The 22,686-nt window shown below is 45.9% G+C and overlaps 1 protein-coding gene across 3 annotated transcripts in view; it reads right to left on the reverse strand.

Moving 5' to 3' along the window:
- Positions 1 to 22,686, reverse strand: part of Bcl2l14 (BCL2 like 14) — a 43,037-nt gene that overhangs the window by 6,064 nt on the left and 14,287 nt on the right. For 2 of the 3 annotated variants that reach the window (XM_021165040.2, XM_021165041.2), the window contains exons 3-6: positions 8,911 to 9,353; positions 5,346 to 5,507; positions 2,540 to 2,610; positions 246 to 512 (exon numbers count right to left, since the gene is read on the reverse strand). In XM_021165040.2, coding sequence (XP_021020699.1) covers positions 246 to 512; positions 2,540 to 2,610; positions 5,346 to 5,507; positions 8,911 to 9,346 — 936 coding nt within the window. In that variant the 5' untranslated portion in view covers positions 9,347 to 9,353. Of the gene's footprint in view, positions 1 to 245; positions 513 to 2,539; positions 2,611 to 5,345; positions 5,508 to 8,910; positions 9,354 to 18,100; positions 18,275 to 22,686 lie in introns of those variants that run through there. The other variant, XM_085839846.1, reaches the window with a different exon arrangement.

The raw sequence follows: 22,686 nt of genomic DNA on the forward strand, positions 1-22,686 counted from the left end.
ATATGCTCCAGTGGATGGGACTTGTCTCTTGCCACTTGAGAACCTCTTCACAGATGTGGTCCCTCCATCGTATAAAATCTTGTCATCTATCCCTTATTAGAGAAGCTGTGTGTGTGTGTGTGTTAAGGTCTCATTGTGTAGTCCAGGCTGCTCCCAAACTCACACTCTTCCTGCCTGGGCTTTCCAAGTGCACATATGTGCCACAGTGCCTTGATGAAGGGATTTTCTTTGTGGGTTGAACTTACCCATCCGCCATTCTGCTGGATCCAGGGGGAGAAGTACTCTCTTAGGTACTTGGTGCCGAAGCCCAGCATTCTATTCATTGGGTGGTTGTCGATGGCCGTGAGTTTGGCGATGGCGTCTATTGCAAGGGCAGCCTTAAAGCCCTGAGCTTTGACCTCTGATTCTCCTCTGGTGTCCACGTCCCTCAGGAACAGGTCTGTGATGGTCTTGAATGTTGAGTAGGACAGCCCATCCTGGAAGCTGCTCATCAAAGCCTTGTCTTTCTTTATCTGTATACAAGAGGAGAAGCAATTGGGAGGCATGGGGAAGGCCATTCTTGCACCCCAAAGCACCAGCAGAGACACCTTGGACTGCAGTGCCAACCTGGCACCACATCTCACAGAGCCAAGTGGAGCCATGAACCTGCTCTGTTAATCCCTTTCATGGGTACAAATAAGGACAAAACTAAAAGTTGTACTCAATACTCAGGTACCTCCCAAACACCAGAGATGGGCAAGAGTCATGGTTGATGAAGACTCAAGTTCTTAACCATGGGGCCCACAGTCTAGTGGAAATGGCAAATAGCGCTGTGTGCTTTTCAAGAGGCAGGGTGATGGATGGGGTCCAAGACTTAGGGTGTGCCCTCTGCCTCATCCTCTCAGTGCAGTTTCATTTGTCATGTCTATTGATTTCCTCTCTGAACTAGCATAAAGATAGCACGGTGTTAGATAAGGAGGAGGAGACCTGGGGGCACAGTGGAGCCAGGGAAGACTCCCCACGTGCATTTGTTCACTAAAAATAAAAGGAGGCGGGGCTGGTGATATGGCTCAGTGGGTACTTACTGCCAAGCCTGAGTTAGACCCCTAGGATCCATGGTAGAAGGAGAACACAGATCCTCTGATTTCCATGTGTGTTTCATGGCACATGTACATCCCACCTCACCTCTACATGAATAAATAAATGTACAGAAAAAAATTCCAGATTCCTTTCCCATTATTCAACCCAGTCGATTTCACCTCCAGCATCCTCCCCTCTGTTCTTGTTTCCTTTGGATTGCTATGTTTCCCTTGTTTTGTTGTTGGTTTGTTGAGACAGGCTCTTACTCTGGAGCTCAGGCTAGCTTGAAGCCCCAAGTGTGGGATTATAGATGTGTGCTACCATGCCTAGTACCACATTAATCGTTTTCCACTGGTGGTTGATGTTTAATGGCAATTCTACAGATGAAGCCATTCCTTCACAAGGTAATCCTTGGCTGGACGGGTGGCCATGAGTACCAGAGAGTTGAGTCTCATGCTGAGGGGCTGTGAACTGCTGGAACGGCAGCTTGAGTTCCGTATCTATGACACTATCAGATTCCTGTTTCCTCTGAGGCTCACCCTAGCCCTGCCAGTGATGCCAAAGCTCATACTCTCTGCTCTCTTCTCATTAGCCCAGTACCCTCAGTTTTCACTCCACACCTTCCCTAGGCCCTCTGTCCCCCCCCCCCTTTTTTTTTCCATGACCCGGGCACATGTCTGCCAAGACTGTTGGGAGAAGAGCTGTGATGGTGCCGAGACTGCTGCCAGTTAATTCTGCTTTCCCCTTCTGCAGAAGCCCACACACATTGTCTCTGGACCCAACTTCCTCCTAACAGGCCTTGACCATAAAAGAAAAATCTATAAGCTAGATCCTGATTGACAGAGAAATGGCTAATTATCTGTGGGCACAAGACACAGATGTCTTCTGACCACACTATGAGTTTGTTCTTCAGTGTCACCTGAGGACAGCTGTCTCACTGATGAAAAGGGTGGGTTCTCCACTTCTCCACTTCAATGGGTTCCCTAAGTTGCACTAGACTGCCCCTCCTAGGTGAACTGCTAAGAGAGACTTTAGGCGGGCACAGTCCAACAACTGTATGGGAGGATTTCCGAGAGGATCCCAGCCTTTGAATAGCCATGAGACACACATCCAGGCTGCTGGGCAATTGCAAACATCCAGAATCCCCTGAGACTCAGTTACACAGGGAAAGAGGGTGATAAAACTCATGCAGCAAATTTTCATTTTCCAACGTCTCCTCTTACAAGAACACAGTTGCATTTCTTGTTTCCAGAAATTCCAAAGAGGCTCCAGAAGATTTCCTTATGCTTCCCAAAGTGATTCATTTTTGAGATGCTGCCAGCATGAAGATGTGGACTCCAAGGGAAATACAATTTAGGACCAAGTAAGTAGAAGCCAGGACTCTGCAGAGGATGGGGGTTAGAGCCTGGCTCACAATTCCTTGTCCTGCCCTAGTGCGTAGGCGCAGACAGGAATTGGATCAGCTCATGGAGCTCCGTACCTCTCTTCCCAACTGATCCCCCGAGAATTTCAGCAGCTCAACAATCTTGCTTATTATTTGGTCTTCTCCATCTGTTGGGGACGATAAAAATTCCAGTTATTTTTCTCTATAAATGTTTCTTTCTAGTGGCAAGGTATGTGTCTTGGTTAGGGATGAAGAGAGAAGCAAGCATTCACGTCCTTAGTTGATAAATCTCACCATTCATGACTTCTGCAGTCCCATCCCTTGTTTTCTTCATCGGGGTCCTTCCTATCCTTCCCTGAGAAACTTACCACTGTATGAATCCTGAACATGAGTTCCACGACACATAATCACGTCCATGAAGATTCTTAGGAGACATTTCCCTCTTATTTGTATTTAATTTTTATTTTTCCACTAGGTTATAGTTACAGCCCATTTCCACCCCACATGGTGGGGGTCAAAACCAGGGCCTCCTGCTTTCTAGGCCAAAGCTCCACCACTGAGCCCCAACCCCAACCCCCCTTCCTCTTTTCCTCCTACCTCCTCAGCAGATGGTACTTATGTGAAGTATACAGCCATTGTGTGTGTGTCCGTGCCCACGTGCATGTAGAAACATTGGCAGTCTTCCTCTGTTTTTTTTCTACCTTAGTTTTTGAGACCGGAGCTCTTATTGAACTGGTGCTGAGCTGAGCTGGACTGACTGGCTAGATGGTCCTTGTGCCACACACACAAACACATGCCCCTATGCATAGATTCGTATAGGATCTGGAGTTCTGAACTCAGGCTCTGGGCATAGAGAATACCTTACCAGCTGAACCAACTTCCCAGGCCCATATGTGCCACATCTGATTATAATCCTACCATTGTCAGAATGCGTGGAGCCAAATTTAAGCCCAAATGCAAAGTGACATTTTCTTGGGGACTACTCTCCTTCTTAAACCCATTTTATTCCCTTACGTGGTTTCTTTTCTTTCCTTTCCTTTTTCCTTTCCTTTCCTTTCCTTTCCTTTCCTTTCCTTTCCTTTCCTTTCCTTTCCTTTCCTTTCCTTTCCTTTCCTTTCCTTTCCTTTTCTTTTTTCTTTTCTTTTTCTTTTTAATGTTACTTTTAAGCTTGGTTGGTTTTTATGTGACTACAATTTATACTCTCTCACTCCATGTCTCTACAAGGTGGGACACGTGGGAATGAAAAGAACAAATTCCTGAGGTCCCCAGGCTGGAATGGCAGTTGGATTAAAACGTAACTGCCCCTGACATGGCCTATGAGGGTTCTCCTTCCACAGCTTGCTACTTTGTAAACATAACGGTGAAAATGATCGTCACTACAGTACAGAATCCAAACGGAACAGCCAGAAACTGAGAGAATCGAGTTTCTGACTTACGGCCCCGTCTCTTGAAGCTACAGGATCCACAAGTTTGTCTTGGCTAGAGGCAAGGGAGACCAGGGAATTAATGTAGCCAGGCCCAAGAAGGTCTTGGCTAGAGGCAAGGTAGACCAGGGAATTAATGTAGCCAGGCAGAGGAGAGGAGAGTGATAACCTGGACTCACAACCCTGAGAGAAAACAGGCCTGTAAATTTCCATAGCCCTGTCTGCTTCTGTCTCTGTGGGAAAGACAGAGTACTGGAGTCTTGGGTTCCTCCTGTAGGCAGGGAGCAGTGCCTTGGCTTTAGCTTGCCTGACAGGATCAGTTTCTACCTCCCAGGCACACTTGGGACGGCAATAAAGCCTCAGCTCTTTCTTGTTAGCGTGCTTGGAGGGCTCCCCACTCAAAGCCTCTTTGGCATTTTTTTTTTTTTTTGGTTTCGGATAGACAGCAGACAGTGGAAAAAAATCCACACCCTGTCTCAAGGTCTGAGATAAACGATGCCTTCGTGGAGAGAACTCTGCTTTATCCTTCACCGTGCTACAGACCCCGGAGGCACTTTGTCACCATAGTCACACCCCCTTCTAGGGGCTGAGGAGAGAGAGCTGAGAGGAAGGTCAGCAATGAAGGAAGGCAAACCCGGCTCCCTTCAGTGCCTCCCTCTGATCCCAGGGTTTCCTTAAGGCTTCTAGAGTCTGTAGTAGTCCCAGCCATTGCTACAGTGTACCCAGTGACTGGTCTAATTTGGTCCCCAATTCTCCCCTTTTTCAGCACCTTCTGAATCAGACCTGGGGATGCTGAATCAAAAATGAACTGTTTCCCACAGGTTCACGCCTTGAATGCCTGTCCTCAACGGTTGGCACTGTTTGGGAAGGTTGTGGAGGTTTAGGGGGTGGGGCCTGCCTGGAGGAAGTGGAAAACTGAGGGCGGGCCTGTGGGGGTATATTATGACTGGCCACTTCCTGCTTTCTTTGCTTCCTGATTGACTACAGAATGAACATCCGCCATCTGCTGTACTCTGCAGCCATGTTCTTCTGCCTAAATGTATGTGGCCAACAACCATTGAATGCAACTCTCTGAAATCCTAAGACAAAATAAATTTTTTCTCCCTTACATTGCTGCTGGTAGGCATTTTTCTCACAATGGCAAGAAAAATAAATGTGTCTGACCGTACTGGGTGTTTCACAGGGGTCCTGGGTTGGCTGATGCTCTAACTCTATGTACTAGCATGATTAGAGCTAGTCCTCCTCTCCCTCCATGGGAGACTTTTCTTCTGACTTAGCAGTGGGCTGACATGTTGGCCAACAAGCTAATGGCATCCCTGTGTCTTGGGTGATGTCTCAAGGTCTCCATCGTGTTACCTTCAAGTGGGCTGAGATTCCCAATCCGCAGAGCCCCGAGCTGTGTCCACACAAACACACCCAGACACTTCTGTCTGGCACATGCTCAACCCAACACGCTCAACTCAGCAAGGAAGGCTTACCTTTCTTAGAGTCACAAAGTCCTTCAAGCCTGAAGTACAGAATCTCTGGGACCCTCTCTTTGAGCTTGCTTCCTCCCTGGCTGTGGATGACATCTGGTGGTGGCCAGGAGTAAACGATTTCAGCCACTCTGTTAGCAATACAAGCCACTTTGGAATCCACAACTGAAACAAGAAAGCACAGCTCAGAGGCCATCCCCAGAACTGGGGATGCAGTGTGGACTTCCGGTTGTTTAGGATGAAGAGGCCAGCTTCGGATAAAAGGACTATGCCCAGGAGTTTGTGTTTGAAGCGGGACAGTCTTCAGAAGAGACTAGCAATTCCCCATACGCTGGGATAAGGGGGCAGTATACAGCGGCCCTTCCGCACCTTCATCTTTTCTCCCTTGCAAAGGAATGCACCCAACGTGGCGTGGGGTGCTAGCATTGCTTGAAAGAATGTTCGTGGTGCTTTTATTTTTATTAAGTTTAATTACATTTAAGGGTAACCTTTATACATTGGAGAGGGAGAGGTTCCCAGGAAAGTGTTCAATAGTCTGATACGCCTTGCTTTTATAGTCAATTTCCCCTTAAGTTTAATAGAAAACATTCAAGTAATGCTTATAGGTAAACAAGGCTTCGTACACACGGCCACATCTGTCACCTCAGCACTCAGGAGTCCAGGGCTGCAAGGTCGTGAGTGTCAGGCCAGCACAGACTACAGATATCTCAGAAGAGGAAGTGTGTAACATACAATTCATCATTCCTGGATTTGTGAGCCAGGAAGGGATGTGCTGTGTGTTTCCACTCAAGGAAGGAAGATTTACATGGCGAGGACTCAAGTTATAGCCACCCAGAAACAATGCAGCTTTGTATCTGCTTGGGGAAAGCGGGGTAGAGCAGGCAGGTACTTGGCTGACTTGTTGGGTAGTCATTGGTGCTCCACCAATCAGCTCACTGTAGGAACTTGAAGTGGTTCTGTGTTTGGTCCCAAGTGGAGTAGCTGAGTGTAATCAGACTGTATTTGGAGAAGAGCATTCATTCACGGTAACTAATGAAGGAGGTGGGTCAAGAGGTAGGGGTTAGTCTTGGCTACATAGCGAGGTCCTATCTCAAATAAGTAGTAAATAAACCCATACATACATATATACATATATGTGTGTGTATATATATGTATGTGTGTATATATATATGTGTATATATGTATGTATATATATATATATATATATATATATATATATATATACACACACACACACATATCCAAATAATCTAGAATAATCTAGAAAGAAAGCCATCTCTGCCTTTCTCTTTTCTTTCTGCTTGAATGGAGATATGACATCTAGAATCTCCACAGCCCTGTAGAATATGTTCTTCAGAACATCCGACATATAATTAGATATGCATAAAACTATGTATTATGGGAGCTGGAGAGATGGCTCAGCGGTTAAGAGCACTGGCTGCTCTTCCAGAAGTCCTGAGTTCAATTCCCAGCAACCACATAATGGCTCACAACCATCTGTAATGGGATCCAATGCCCTCTTCTGGTGTCTGCAGACAGTGACAGTGTACTCATGCATAAAATAAATAAATCTTAAAACAGAAACCTCTCTGTATTATGGTTATATACATTGTAATATATGGTTATTCAGCCTAAGATACAATTTGGCCAATAAACCCACTCTCTCAGTGTTTTAGCTGAATTTAGTTTTTATTCTTAATCTCATCTGAAATTTATTTTTCTTCATTCTAAAAGGGGAGGAGATGATGTGAGTGATTTCTTTTGAAAAGTTAGGAGGGAAAGTCAAGCAATACTTTTGTCATTTCCTCTAGGAAATGCGGAAGGAAAGCTGTGGAAACTTCCTGTCTCTGTGCAGGCCACAGTGACCCCTAAAGCCAGGTCATTGGGGCCTCCAACTCTGATCCACAGTTGCTGCCGCATGCGTGGGAAGACAGGGCAGGAGAGGAGGGCAGAACTCCTCTTGCTGTGACCTCAGCCACCAGTGCATTTAGAAGCAGATGAACAAATCTGAGAAGATGGCTTCGTGTGGTCCAGGCTGTGTGTCTGCCACAAAGTCTCACTGCCTCTTGAGTGGTGGGTTCTGCGTATTCTCAGGAGCCTGCATCCTCACGGTCTAACTGAAGAAGTCCCCTTGGTCACAGGCTGGTTTGGAGCCATCCATGTCCATGCAGGGCTGATTCCAACTTAGAATGATCGCAACCCTTTAAAACTGAGCCGTTACTGCCATCTGTTGACTAACTATGGACAAGTTTCCTAGGCCCAACAAACCTGGCAGGAAGGGGCTCTGCTGAGGTGGGAGTGGGTGGGATGGCGGGAGAAGCGTCTGCTGAGGTAAAGGGTACTTCAGTGGTGGTAAAGTGGGTGGAGGTAAAGCCCTCAGTGATAGTACAATTTTTTTTTCCTAACAAGGGAAGACTTTACCAGTTTTTTTTTAAAGAATAGTTTACATTTTTTGAAAAACTTCCCTTTTTAAAAGATTGTCTGCATGCATACCAGAAGATGGCATCGGATCCCATGGGACTATAGTTACACACTTTGTGAACTAGCACACGGGTGCTGGGATTTGAACTCAGGACCTCTGGAAGAGCAGCAGTGCTCTTAACTTCTGAGCCATCTCTCCAGCCCGGTGGCTTACGTTCTGAAAAGTATTTTGTTTCTTTTCAGTTTTCCAAGACAGTCTTACAGTATAACCCTAAGCTGGCCTCCAAGTTGTTAAGTACCCCAGGCTAGCCTAGAACTGGCCATGCTTTTCTTTCTGAATGCTGAGGACGGCAGGTGTGAGCCAGTGCGTTCAACTGAAAACCTATCTGCTACTATCTCTTTGCCGGAATGTCTTTCTTTCTTTCCTTCTTTCCTTCTTTCCTTCTTTCCTTCTTTCCTTCTTTCCTTCTTTCCTTCTTTCCTTCTTTCCTCCCTCCCTCCCTCCCTCCCTCCCTCCCTCCCTCCCTCCCTCCCTCCCTCCCTCCCTCCCTCCCTCCCTCCCTCTCTCCCTTCTTCCTTCCCTCTTCATCCCTGTTACTCCTCTCGTGCCCCTTCCCACTTCCCCCTCTCTTTTCTCCTCTCTCCCTTCTCCTTCCTTCCCTTTCTCTTTCTCCCTCTTTACATTGTTTGTTTATTTGTTGTTTAAGACAGGGTCTCATGTAGCTCAGGTTGGCATTCATCTCACTATATAGCCAAGGCTGGCCATGAACCCTTGAAAGTCCTGCCTCCATCATCTGGCTCTTTTCCTTGGTCTTTCCATCAACCGGAAGAAGTAGGAGAGGGTGTGACTCCCCAGTATATGGGTGTAAACACAGTACCCAGGCTCCCCAGAGATGAACTGGCTCAGGAAGAGGCAAAGCCTCTGCCCTGGCTAAGGTGCCTTCTCTCTCAAAGCAAACTTCTTTACCATCACAGAGCCAGAAAACCTCTGCTGCCACCATCCCCTCCCACCCTTCCGTCCTTGGGGAAAGTGGGCGGTGGAAAATTAAAGAAGTGGAAAGGCCTCTATCTTCAGCAAGAGGAGGCCAGCCTCTTGGCACACACAAGGAAGGAGAGCGGTGCTAGGCAGAGCTGTTCACAAGCCTACCTTCACTCTCCAGGCGCTGCTCCACACTGCTCAGGGACCTTGCCCAGTGCTGGTTGTGGAAGCCACTCTGCCGCTCTACCGGGATGGGGCCCTGAGCTCGGATCTCCTTTGGGGAGCTCGGCGGGCCTTCCTCCTTTTCGGTCACCCTGAAGAGTGTTCTCCAAGAAGACTTCTTCTTGCCCAAGCTGATGTTCTTTTCGCTGGAGGGGGAACCTCTGCAAGGCAATGATACCTGTGTCCAGGAATCAGTTGACCAAGTCCCCAGGGCTTTCTGGGACAGACTCCTTGTTCTGGAGAGCTTGGGCGAGAAGACAGCTGGGGTGTTCTTGAAGACATGGTGTCTGGCGTAGAAGGCCAGGATTTTGAACTCTATGCTGTTTGGATCATCATCCTCCAGGGGAATGTCTTCCAGGTCATACACACTGGTGCTGCACATGCTGGGTCTGGAACGACAGAGGGCAGAGGTGCTCAGCGTGGGGGAGGGGAGCATTCGCTTTGCAGGTTAAGAGAAAGCATAGGGGAGAGCTGGGAGAGCATCTTTTGGTTCTGAGCTTACATTGCTAGGATAGGCAGGAGTAACCCGTGCCAGAAAAGCCACTGTGTTACTGGGACAGGGGGAGACAGAAGCATACACAAGCAGACTACGGGCTCTAATGGAGGGGAAGATGGCTGGGTGTGGGGAGGCAGGGGAAAGACTGCTCCATATGGAGGAGCAGGTGAAGGCAACAGAAAGACAGGGGATGCGCTTTATCTTTAAAACTTCATGGCCGGGTTGCCTGGAGGTGGTGGCACACACCTTTAATCCCATCACTTGAGAGGCAGAGGCAGGCAAGTCTCTGTGAGTTCGAGGACGGTCTGGTCTACAAAGCTAGTTCTAGGGCAGCCAAGGCTACATAGAGAAACTTTGTCTTGGGAAAACAAAACTCAATCAATCAAGCAAATAAAAACCAAGAACCAAGCCGGGGCAGTGGTGGCGCACGCCTTTAATCTCACCATTTGGGAGGCAGAGGCAGGTGGATTTCTGAGTTCAAGGCCACCCTGGTCTACAGAGTGAGTTCCAGGACAGTCAGGGCTACACAGAGAAACCCTGTCTCAACAAACAAACAAACAAACAAACAAACAAACAAACAAACATTCAAAAACCAAAGCAAAGCAAACCAATGAACCAAACAAACCAAAAAACTGCATGGGCAGAGAACTTATAAAGACATGCTTGAAGTTTGCTGATAATGGTACAACACAGGTAGCTGACGGCCAGGGCTTGTGTCATGTAGCCCAGGCTGGCCCCAAACTCAATAATTTGGAATCATTCAGAGAAAATAAGCGAAAAGGCAGGTGTAGACACAGACACATATACATACATACATACACACGTTTACATACATTTTATTATTATTATTACTATTAATTATTTAATGTGTATGTGCCTACACATGCCACATATGGAGGTCTATGGTTCAGTTCTCTTTCTACCATGTGGGTTCTGGGGATGACTCTCAGGTTGGGAGGTTTGTGCATCAAGCACTTGCTGAGCTGCCTTACCAGCCTCATAGCTACCACCTTCGAGTAAGGTATTGAGCCAAGACCTTCTACATTCACAATACTCCATACCCTGTGGGTGTTGTAATTCCTAGTCAGTCCACAGAAATCTCAGGGTCAGAGATGGAATGCTGTTTTCCATAGGGCACAAAACTAGTTACTGGTGTAGGTAGGCTTCGGATTCGAATTCAGATTCGAAGACCCTTAGACCTGAAGCACAAGCTGTTTGACAATACAGCCTCAGCTGAATTTTGAATGGAAGGATAAATAGAAGGTCAGGCTTTCTTGCATCTGAGATGAAAAGGGAGAGAAGGCCTTGGTGCTCAGCAAAGCAAACTCTCTGCCAAGGCGGAGATTCTCTGGCAGGGAACCAAAAAAGGGGTAATTCTATGATAACTTCAACAAAGTAAATGGTGCAGCGTCTACTCCTTCTGTCCATATGGTTATTTGGAGGAAATGAAGATGATTGAACCACTTCCGCCCATTTCCAGGCTTGGGGTGTTATTTCTAAAGGAACTATGTGATCATGCTTCTCCCATAGGAACATGGAAGAGCTCCCTACAACACCCATTACTGCCTTTCAATTTCATAACGTAAATAAATAACGGGACCTCTCACTCAGTGACAGCTTACTCCGAGAGCCAATTACAGGAAACAAGCCATGCAAGCTGAGGCAGAAGGTACCTCAGAAGGCAGAGAGGGAGAGGCTAAGTGCACTACAGCCTCTGCAGAGGGAGCAGAGACCCCTCAGACTGGTCTAAAGACATGTCACAGACTGTGAGTGTAGAAGATAATGCACAGGTGGCATGTATGTGCACATACACACTATACAATAATGATATATGTGAATATATAAATATATGTATGTGTATATGCATGTATATAAAATGAAAGTTATACCAGGCACGATAGCTTATGATCAACACTAGGCAGAAAGATTGCAAGTTCAAGTCAGCGACTATCTTATTCTTCTTTTGTCATGTGCACATCAATTGCTGATAAGAACATGTCTTGGAAACAGGTCATCAGATGACATACTGCAAACTGTATACTGATGCATGCTAAGAGGGTTATCAGACCAGTTGCTGATATGATCTTAAGGGGCAATCCTTATACTTTGTATTTGACCGTGGTTGGCCAGAACATTACTGTGTAGTGTGGGACTGTGTAACTTTCCCTGCCTCTGTCCTTGGTAGGGGTCTTAGCTATGCTTCCTTCTCTTGCTGGTTCTGTTTTGGTTTTGGCCTGAGAGCTGAAGATACTGTAATCATGATCGAGCTAACGTGCTCTTAGTGGAATCCACTGGCACATCCCTCTTTTCCCTTCCACTGTGCCCTCCCATACCAGGGCCAACCTATAAAAGGACAGGATAGCATCAGACAGGGATTTAAGCAGTAGGACATGGTTCAGACAGGCAGACTGGACTCGAGTGTGGGACTTGTGATCATGGTCTGACAGCTCCAAACTCGCATTACCATTGGGCGATTCAATCTCTTTGGTCCTTGTTTTCCACATAAACTGAGATTCACATGTCAAGGATCTAGCTCAGTGACAATACACTTACCTAACAGATATAAGGACCTGGGTTCCCAGCACCATAAGAAAATAAACAAACAAACCTCCTCTTGTCTAGACCGAGAATGTTCTCTAACTCCCCTACCTTGGCTTTGATGTTCGAAGAAAGCATAGGACTCCAGCATCTTCGCAGGGTGAGTGCTTCCTATGTGGCTTTATTTAGAAGAGGCTTGAGCCTCTGAGGAACAGCTTCATGGCCAGGCTCAGGGCTAAGCTAGGCAAATTCTAGTGGAATTTGTATCTGGGAGCTACAGGGTGGTTAGGCCAAAAGTGAAGTGAAGAAAGGGGAGAAGGGGTTTCCCCCAGGGCAGTGACGGGCAGTCTTGTAAAACCCAGCACCTGCTACACACACAGTCGTATTTATACAAGGATGAGTGGGTGTGAACAAGCAGTCTGGGAGCGCAGCGTGAAGGGGCACCATGGCCAGCCTCTTCCCTTCCTTTCTGTTTCTTCATATTCCGGGCCAATTCCTATGCTTTGACATTCTGTTTCTCCTAAACTGCTCCAACTGCACACTCACTATGCCTGAAGTCTAGGGTTCTACTGGGAGCCACTAAGCTGACTGCAGGACACACTTCTTCTGGCTTTCTTATTGATGTTCTTCCTTTGCTTATCAAGCCCATCTGCCCAGTGTTTCCTATACAGCCCTTCCCACAAGTCACTAGCTCCTCCCACTCACCCAGCCTGTCCCTCACCTCTATTCCCCATCCCTTCACAATGTTCCCTGCTGCTTCAGCTCCTCTGTTCTCTTCAGAGCACCATCATGTCACACTTGGACTATACTGAGATATTCTCCTCTCTCCAACCCAGGTTCCGCCCCCAGTAGCCAAATGATCTCCTAAGAATGGACAGCTTGGGGCTGGAGAGATGCCTCAGTAGTTAAGAGCACTGACTGCTCTTCCAGAGGTCTTGAGTTCTATTCCCAGCAACCACACGGTGGCTCACGGCCATCTCTGATGTGATCTGATTCCCTCTTCTAGTGTGTGTCTGAAGACAGCGACAGTGTACTCATATACATAAAGTAAATGAATAAATCTTAAAAAAAAAAAAAGAAGAATGGACATCTTAGGGCCTGCCTAGATGGCTCAGTTGAAAAATTGTGCACTACATTACAAGCTTAATATCGTGAGTTGGATCCCTAGAGTCCTCAGAGAAGCCAGGCTTGGCGTACATATGTAGGCTGTGACAGGATACAAGGTGGAAATCAGAGGATCACTGAAAGACGATCATCAAAATAAGTCAGGACAGGAACTCAAGCAGGCCAGGAACCTGGAGGCAGAAGCTAATGCAGAGGCCACGGGTAGGTACTGGCTTGCTCCTCATGGCTTGCTCAGCTTGCTTTCTTACAGAACCCAGGACTGCCAGTCCAGGATGGCACCACTCACAATGGATTGGGCCCTCCCCTATTAATTACTAATTTAAAAATGCCCTACGGGCTTGCCTACAGCCCAGGCTTATGGAGGCATTTTCTCAATTGAGACTCCTTCCTCTCTGATGACTGTAGCTGGTGTCAAGTTGACATAAAACAAGCCAGTGCAATGACTCATGGGTCAAGTGGCCTGGCAGAACAATAAGAGAGATCCTGCCTCAAAACAAGGTGGAAGGAGGGAACTCCCCAAAGTTGTTCTCTGCCTCCCCCAATTCTGATGCAGTGGTATGTATACCCCAAACTCACCCCCAGAGTATGACTTAAAACCTGAATATATCAATAGCTCCTGTATGCAATGCCTATCTCTAAAGCTGGGATGAGCATTCTGTGCCATTTGCTGTGACTAAAATGACGAAAACCTATGATGTGATTTAAAAAATCAGATCTGTAGATCTATTTAAAGAACTTATCGCACTTGCAGAGGATCTGGGTTCCACATGGTGGCTCTCAACCATCTGTACTGCTGGTTACAGAGGATCTAATGCTCTCTACCATACCCTATGGGCTCCTGTTTATATGCAGTGCATATAAACTTATACGCTCACACACATACACATGAGGAAAAAAAAGTTTTCCTAGATTTTAATCTGATCCAAGCCTCTAGATCTAACACCATTTTACAGAGTATAGGATGCAGAGGAATGACCTAATGATCATGAAGATGCGGTGACCTAAACTCAGGGTGTGGCTAACCCCGATGCAGATGAGTCTGTGATTCTCCCTACTCAGGAGGCTGAGGCAGGAGAATTGCAAGTTTGAGGCTAAGCACTGCTACATCGTAAGACTTGGTCTCAGAAAGAAATAATGAGGCGATGGCCATTTTTCTTAACAGATGGCGATCATGTGCACATACAAACACATGCGGAGGTCAAGGAGAGTATTACAGAATAGAAGACACATAAACACATTCCTCCCATGCAACAAGCGCTTGCTTTAGATCTGAGTTCAAACCCACTCTCCTTGTAAGAGGCAGACACTCTGAGACAGTCAGGGAGGTCTGCATATGACACGTGCTTTACCTGGCTCTGACTTGTACCTCTAAAAGTATTTGCTGTGTATGCAAATAAGAGTTTACACAGCGTAAAGATATGATAGCTAATCTTCATTGTCACCTGACTGGATTTAGAACCACCTAGGAGACAGGCATCTGGGCAGGTCTGTGAGGGCTTTAACCGAGGAAGGGACACCTGTCCTGAATGTGGGTGACAGCATCCCAGGGACTAGGAAAGGGAAGAGAGTGAGTTAGCCTGGTATTCATCTCTCTCTGCTTTCCAACAGGAGCCCCAGTGTGATCAGCCACTGGAAGCTCCTGCCACCACAGCCACAGCCCCTCTCGATGCTTAGCCTTCCCTAAGTGTGAGTCCAGATAAACTCCCTTCTGTATGCTGCTTCTGTCAAGTATATTGTCATGGCAACAAGGGTAACTGATACAGATACGAAGAGTAGAGCTTTCTAAGCGGAGCTTTGCCTGACAGTTTGCGGGTGCACACCAGATACAAGTGAATCGATGAATGGATGAGTGAATGAATGCCAGATCAAACACAAGGCATCTGGTGGATTATGAATTTGAGCAGTTTCTGATAGATTATAAATAAATGTTACTATATCTATGTCCCAAATTTTACAAATTGAGCTCTTTTACATCTAGAATTCAAATGCAACTGGGTGTTTTGTATTTGCTAAATCTGATAACACCACTAATAAAAGATGCTGCTGAGAAGTCCTGAGACCTAATGGCTGAAAGGTTGGGTGCGAGGAAACTGAGACAAGCAAAAGAATCAGTCAGAAAGTGTGTCCGCAGTAAGTGAGACGGAGACTCAGGCAAGACTGAGCTCAGACTACTCAGGGAAGGGGTCTGGAAGCTTCCTTTTAAACTGGGTGGTTTGAGTCAGGTGTGATGGGTCACACAGTCAATCCCAATACTAGCCCCTAGCTCCTGAGTTAGATGACCTTTGGGAAGCAGAGGAAGGGGTAGGGGCAGGTAGATCTCTGAGCTTTCAAGGCCAGCTTGGTGTCATAGAGGTACCTGCCCCTGCCCCACCTAAAACTGTCAATAAAAACCAAAACTGGGCAGCCCAGGACAGGCAGTGGGTGGGACACTCTTGTCCCATAATTGCTTCATCTGAGGACAAGTTTGGAGCTCTGTGCCTCCATGAGAGATGTTCACAAAACCCAAACATCTCAGTGCATCATGGAGAGCGGGTGTAGGCTTTCCAACGGCAGCTGTGCATCTAAGCTCCCAGGGAGAGGAAGGATCTGGCTTCTCCAAGAAACAGGTTCCTTAAATGGCTGAATCAGGAGCCTCATCAGAAACGGGGGGGTGGGTGGGGGGACACTGAGCTGAAGAGAGAGCCTGGTGTCCTTCCACTTTGTAAAAGGAGAGACTTTTATCTAGCCAGTTAGACAGGTCCTGGGGACTGAGATTAATACTGGGGAGGTTCAAGCAGAAGAAAGGTGATTGTCAGGGAAGACGGCAGCAGACAGACAGATGGAAGACAGGGTTCTGTGGCAGGAGCTGGGAACTCAGGTGGGCAAATGGAGACAGAAAAATGTGAACGAGTGTCCTCAGCAGCTGGGTGTGGCAGTCCCAGAGTGTAAGGCCAGAGGCTGAAGCAGGACTAGTTTGAGACTAGCCTTCGCTGTAGGGAAAGGGAAAATGTTGAGAGAGCATTTGAATATGAATACACTGTATAAATACTTGGGATCCTGAAAGAATAGATAACATGACCTTCATTAAGGGAGAACTACCGCGGAGCTGAGAACTTGGTCTTATTTGAAAGCAGCAAGAGAATTTATCACAATTGCTGCTGTCTGTTCACAGGGGCTCCCAGTGACCTTTCTACTTAACAGGGCAGTGGTTCTCAACTTGTGGGTTGTGCGCCCTTTGTGGGGTTAACTGACCCTCTCACAAGGGTTGCCTACAGCCACAGGAAAGCACAGCTATTTGCATTATGGTTTTTTAAAAGTAGCAAGATCATAGTTAGGAAGTAGCAGTGAAAATAATTTTACCTTTGGGGGGGTCACCACAACATGAGGAACTGTACTAAAGGATCGAAGCATTAGGAAGGTTGAGAACCACTGCAATAGAAAGTACCCCAATTTCTGGACGGTAGAAATATAAATGGTAAATTTAGTGTTGGCGGCAGTCCCAAGGGACTCTTCAGAGGTCTAAATGTTAATTCGGGAATTCAGGGGCTCATTGTCTCTCTCTCACCCCACTACAGTTTTCTTCCTGGTCATGTCCCACTCTCATAGATAAACACGGCAGCTTCATTGGACTCTCTCCCCTTCCAGAGAGTTCCCTGAAGCGTCCTCTGAAAGGCAGGTGCTTGGTGTGTGGTGTTCTGGGAAGACCAGACTGCAGGGGCCACCCAGACCCTTGCTGAGCGAGTGGCAGTCACACTGAGAAGTTTTCTAGTCTGTGGACTCCTGGTCTGTGGTGGAGGAGGTGAGATTTCACTTCCCTTCCTCAGGCAGGTGGGTGAGCAGCTCCCTGAGAGACCAGCAGAGTCTAGTGTCTGTCTGGGTTCAGCTGCAGTTGTAACCTCACCTGGCTTGCCGCACATCTGCTCGTCTTGGAGGCAAGAGCTAGGGAGTGTAACTGAACTTACAGGTCCTCTTAGGGAGGTCCCTAGACTCAGCCACAAAGCTCCATTATGCCTGGTGACCTTGAGCCTCACCTTCAGCATCCTGGGTCCCTTTTGCCAGGGGGACTCTGTCTATGCGTCTCCCTCTCCCACTTTCTCCAGACCTCTAAGTGTCTCTGGTCTTTCTGCCTTCTCTGTTATGTCCAAGGATAAGACAATTCTTTAGTTCTGAAGGTGAAAAAATGACACAAAATGCCTTAATTTCTCACGACAGAAGCTAAACACAGAGAGAAAACCTTCAGCCTGTCTCTCACAGAAGACAGAAGCTCTGACTGGGGAAATGGGGGCAGAGACCTCAGGGAGAAGAGCGTTCTCCTTAGAACATCTACGGGACTTGGCTACGCACCCAAGTTTCTACAGAGTGTCTTCAGGTTCAACCCATGGGGGGGGTCCCATACTGGACCCCAGCCCTGCTCTAAGCCAATCATTTCTGCTGGCTCTGACCAGCTCTCCTGCCACTATCACTATATACCTTGTCATATTTCCACCAAGAGAGAAAAGACCACGCTTAAAAAGACCAGTCAGCCACAGATTCGTTACCATCTAAAACCTCTGTATAAAGAGAAATAGAATGAGAAGACTTTGTTGGGTGTGGTGGCCGTGCATGCCTTTAATCCCAACACTGCTGGACGCAGAAGCAGGGGGATCTCCACTTTCGAGGGCCAGCCTGGTCTACAGAGCAAGTTTCAGGACAGCCAGGGAGGGCTACATAAGAGAGAGAAACCCTGTCTCAAACAAAAACAAAAACAAAACAAACAAAAAACAGAGAGGGAAGAAAAGGAGAGGAAGGGAGAAGGGGAGGGGGAGGGGGACGGGGAGAGACCACTCCTCATAACCTATCTTGCTCGTTCTTGGAAACCCCAGTGAACTAGCTTTGCTCACATGTTTGTTAGCAGGGGCCCCTAGCTCCTGAGTTCGATGGCCTCCTTTGGTCAATGCAACCTAGATGCCAGCCCCAGAGGGTGTAGAGACAGAGATTGCTGTCCCCTGCTGTTGTTACCTGATCTGCAGGTTTTCAGCCGGTTTCCTCTGGCTTCAGGTCAGGTCTCAGGTGGCTATTTGTACACCACTGTCTCTGAATGTGCAACTGAGAGGAAACCTTCCACAGGGCTTGGCTTCTCACGACACAGCTCAGTGGCTGGAAGCTCCCAGGCACAGGCTTCTCAGGTTTGGGTCCACATCTGAGGCTTAAGAAAGGAAGCCACTTCCTCATTAAGCTCCGCCTCCAGCTCTTTAACTGAAGGAGAGGCTGCCCTTTGCTCAAGTAATTTGACTCGAAAAGCACTTAGATATCCTTCTCCAAACACTTTCACTGCCACCGGGCACAAACAGGTGGAGCAGTCTTGATGGCTCCCTGCTTTGCATTTTATCTGTGTTTTCCCGACCAGCCAATCCGTGGCAGGTACATAAAAAGTGTCCATTGCTCCTATTCCTTATTCACGGTCCACTGTTACTTGCGCACATTTTCGTAAAAGCTCGTGCAGTATGGTGTGACTGTCCTTTCTGTCTAGCGTTCTTCCCCCTCCCGTTAGTCCCTTTTGTTCCTCTGGATGGTTTTACTTCTACTTTCATGTCACATGGACATCGTTATGGTTGAAAAAAAAAATTCTGCTGTCTGTACCTACCGCGTTTATCTATCTGTCCATTCCTCTGTTGGTGCACACCTTAGGTCGGTTCCATCTTTAGGACTGTGAGCAGTGCCCTAATAGGCATCAAAGGGCAAGTGATTATGTGATGTGTTGACTTTGAGAGTCATTTGAGTAAATGCCAAGAGTGGCGACGGCTGAGTCACCCAGTCGGTCTACTTTAGCTTTTGGAGAAACCTCCATGAGTTCTTCCATACTGACTGGGAGCCTTCATGCTGATTCTCACAGTGGGGGACTAATCTAATATTCCTATCAGCAGGGCATACGAACTCCCCTTTCTTCACATACTAGCCAGTATCTGTTATGTTTTCTTTTCTTTAAAAAAATATTGGGAGATTTTGTTTATTTTTATTTTCCATTTGTTTTCTTAATGGCTATCATTCTGACTGGAGTGAGGAGTAATTTATATGTTTACTGGCCACTTTATTTCATCTTTTGAAAGTTATTAATTTGGTTGGTCCACTTATTGTGGTATATAATTTCTTGTTATACACACACACACACACACACACACAACCAATCATCTGTATTGCTGACAAAGATTTTCTCTCATTCTGTGTGCCATCTGCCCCATCAATGAACTGTTTCTTTACTGTGTAGAAGCTTCGTCATTTCATGATGTCCTATCTGTCAGTAGCTGACATTGTTTTCCAAGCAACTGGAGTTCTGTTCTGAAAGGCCAGGATGTTTTTCCTGGTTTCTCTTCTAACAGTTTCATGACTCACATTAGCAACTTGGATTCATTTGGAGCTGAGGTTTTCACAGAACGAGATAAAGATCCAGTTTCATTCTTCCACACGTGGAAAAGCCAGTTTCCCTGGCACTATTTGTTGAAGATGTTATCTTTTCTCCGATGTGTATTTTTGGCATCTTTGTAAAACATCAGATGTCGGTAGCTGGGTGGACCTATACCTGTATCTCCTACTCCATTTGATTGATTTGCATATCGGTTCTGTGTTAGTATTTTGTTGTTTTGGTACTATGATTCTACAGGATAACCTGAAATCAGTCATACTGATGCCTCCAAGGTCCCCTTTTTTTTTTTTTTTTTGGTTTTTGGTTTTTGGTTTTTGGTTTTTGGTTTTTGGTTTTTGGTTTTTGGTTTTTTTAGAGACAGGGTTTCTCTGTGTAGCACTGGCTGTCCTGGAACTCACTCTGTAGACCAGGCTGGCCTCGAACTCAGAAATTCGCCTGCCTCTGCCTCCCAAATGCTGGGATTAAAGGCATATACCACCACGCCTGGCCTCAAAGTTCTTTTGATTAGGGCTTCTTTAGCTATCTGGGTGTCTCTGTACTTCTATGTGCATCTTAAGATTCTTTTTTTTTTTCTATTTGTGAGAATCATACTGGGATTTTGATGGAGAACATATTAATTTAGAAGTTTTTAATGGCAATAGTAGCCATTTTCACAATAAATTTTCTAGTATGGGGCCCTTTCTATCTCCTAGTATCCTTTTCAATTTATTTTTTGGATGTTTTAAAGCTTTAATTGTTGGGGTCTTTCACTTTCTTGGTTAGGATTATTATTACTATTATTATTGTTATTATTATTACTAGTAGTAGTAGTAGTAATTTTTAAGACTTTATTTATTTATTTTATGTATGCGAGTACACTGTAGCTGTCTTCAGACACACCAGAAGGGGGCATCAGATCTCATTACAGATGGTTGTGTTGTGAGCCACCATGTGGTTGCTGGGAATTGAACTCAGAACCTCTAGAAGAGCAGTCAGTGCTCTTAACCCCTGAGCCATCTCTCTGGCCCGGTAATTTTTAATGGAGTTATTTTTCCTGACTTCCCAGCATTTTTATTGGTGTACAGGAAGGCTACTGATTTATGAGTGATAATTTCATATCCTGTCACTTGACTGTAAATGGTTATGCAATCTAAAAGTTTCTTTTTTTGAGAGAGGGTTTCTCTCTGCAGTCCTGGCTGTCCTGGAACTCAGTCTGTAGACCAGGCTGGCCTCGAACTCAGAAATCCGCCTGCCTCTGCCTACCAAGTGCTGGGATTACAGGTGTGTGCCACCACTGCCCGGCTGAAGTTTCTTGATGGAATCTCTAGGGTCTTAGGTCTAAAATCTAAATCTGCAAATGAGGACACCCTGACTTCTTGCTTTTCTGTTTGTATTGATTACATTTCCTTCTCTTATAGCTAAGTCTTTAAGCACAATGTTAAATAAGAGGAGAAAGTGGACACCCACATGTTATTACTGATCTTAGTGGAAACACTTTTAATGTTTTCTCATTTGGTATAGTGTTGGCTATCCACATGACATCCGGAGCCTTAGTGATGTTGGGATGGATGTGTTCCCTCTATTTCTACTCTGGAGGATTTATCATGAAGGGATGTCAGGTCTTTTTAAACACCCCTCTGTATCTATTGAGAATATCATGTAATTCCTGCTCTTGAGTCCACGTTTGTGATGTATCACACCTATTGATTTACATATGTTGTTATCCCTACATCTCTGGAATAAGGCCAACTTGATCACGTGAACGGTTTTCTTTTAAAAATTTTGTTTGCAAATATTTTACTGAGTTTTTTTTACTTCTAAGTTTGACAGAGAGATTGGTCTACAATTGTCTTTAGTTGCTGTTGTGCCTTTTGTGGGTTTGGTAGAAGGACTGTCAAGTCCAAAAGAAACTGGACAAATGGCTCTCTCTGGTGCCTATGGACACACCAAAGCACGTGGTGGTCCTCAGGCTCACACAGTGCCTGTGGCTCTTCTCTGCTCTTCTCACCCTGACCCTCTCTCTATTCTAACTTCTCCAGCTCATGGGCTTCCCTCCCTCGGCTTCCCATTCCCATACAACTCTGCTGTTTTGGCCATGTGCTCTTCTTCTGTTGTCTTCTGGTTCCCTCTCTCTTGGTCTCCTTTCCTGCGTTCTTTTTCTCTTCCTTTCCCTCTTTCCCCCTCTCTAACCTCTCATGGCCCTGTCCAGTCTGCTGGCTGCTCTCAGTCTACTTTCTCTCCCTGCTCTAGACCCTTCCAGATGCCTGGGCTGTCCTCTTCCTCACCACACCTTGGAACACTGATGTCATCAGTTTGTACAAGGACAACACTGGCTTCATAAAAAGAATTTGATAGCATCCTTTCCTTCTCTATGTTATAAACTAGTTTGAGGAGCTTGGTGTTAGTTCTTTAAGGTTCTGTTGAAACTCAGTAGTGAGTCCATCTGGTCTCAGGTTGTTGTTTTTAGTTAAAAGGTTTTTGTTTTGTTTTTCAATTTCATTATTGAAAATTCTCAGTCTCATTTCTTGTTATAAAATCTGCTTTTGGGGGGGGGGGATTTCGAGACAGGGTTTCTCTGTGTAGCCCTGGCTATCTGGCTGTCCTGGAACTCACTCTGTAGACCAGGCTGGTCTCAAACTTAGAAATCTGCTTGCCTCTGCCTCCCAAGTGCTGGGATTAAAGGTGTGCAACATCACTGCCAAGCATAAAATCTGCTTTGGTAGTTTATCTCATATTGATTTAATTTTGATATGCCATATAAGTTTAGAAATTCATCCATATCTTTTAGAATTTCCAGTTTTGTTTTTTAATTATATTCTCCCAATGAGATTTTGCTTTTCTTTGCTATCTGTTGTAATGTTTTCCTTTCATCTCTATTTTTTATCACTTTGAGTTCTCTGTCTGTCTTTGTCTGTCTCTTTCTCTCCAATCTTTTCTATCTTTTCAAATCACCAACTCTGTTTCATTGATTCTTTGTATCAAGTTTTTGTTGCTAGTTTATAGTTTGTTAATTCCTGACTTCTTTCCATCTACATACTTAGGATTTGACTCATTCTTGTTTTTCTAAGGCCCCCACGTGTGTTATTTGAAATCTGTAGGGCAGGGGTGTTCCATATTTTAGTATAAGCACATGTATATAGATTTGAGTATGTTGTGTTCCCATGTTCATTCAATGATAGGAATCTTTTTACTTCACTCTTGAGTT

Source organism: Mus caroli, unplaced genomic scaffold (assembly GCF_978045245.1).
Source record: "Mus caroli unplaced genomic scaffold, Mus_caroli_1 scaffold_7, whole genome shotgun sequence".
Lineage (NCBI taxonomy): Eukaryota > Metazoa > Chordata > Mammalia > Rodentia > Muridae > Mus > Mus caroli.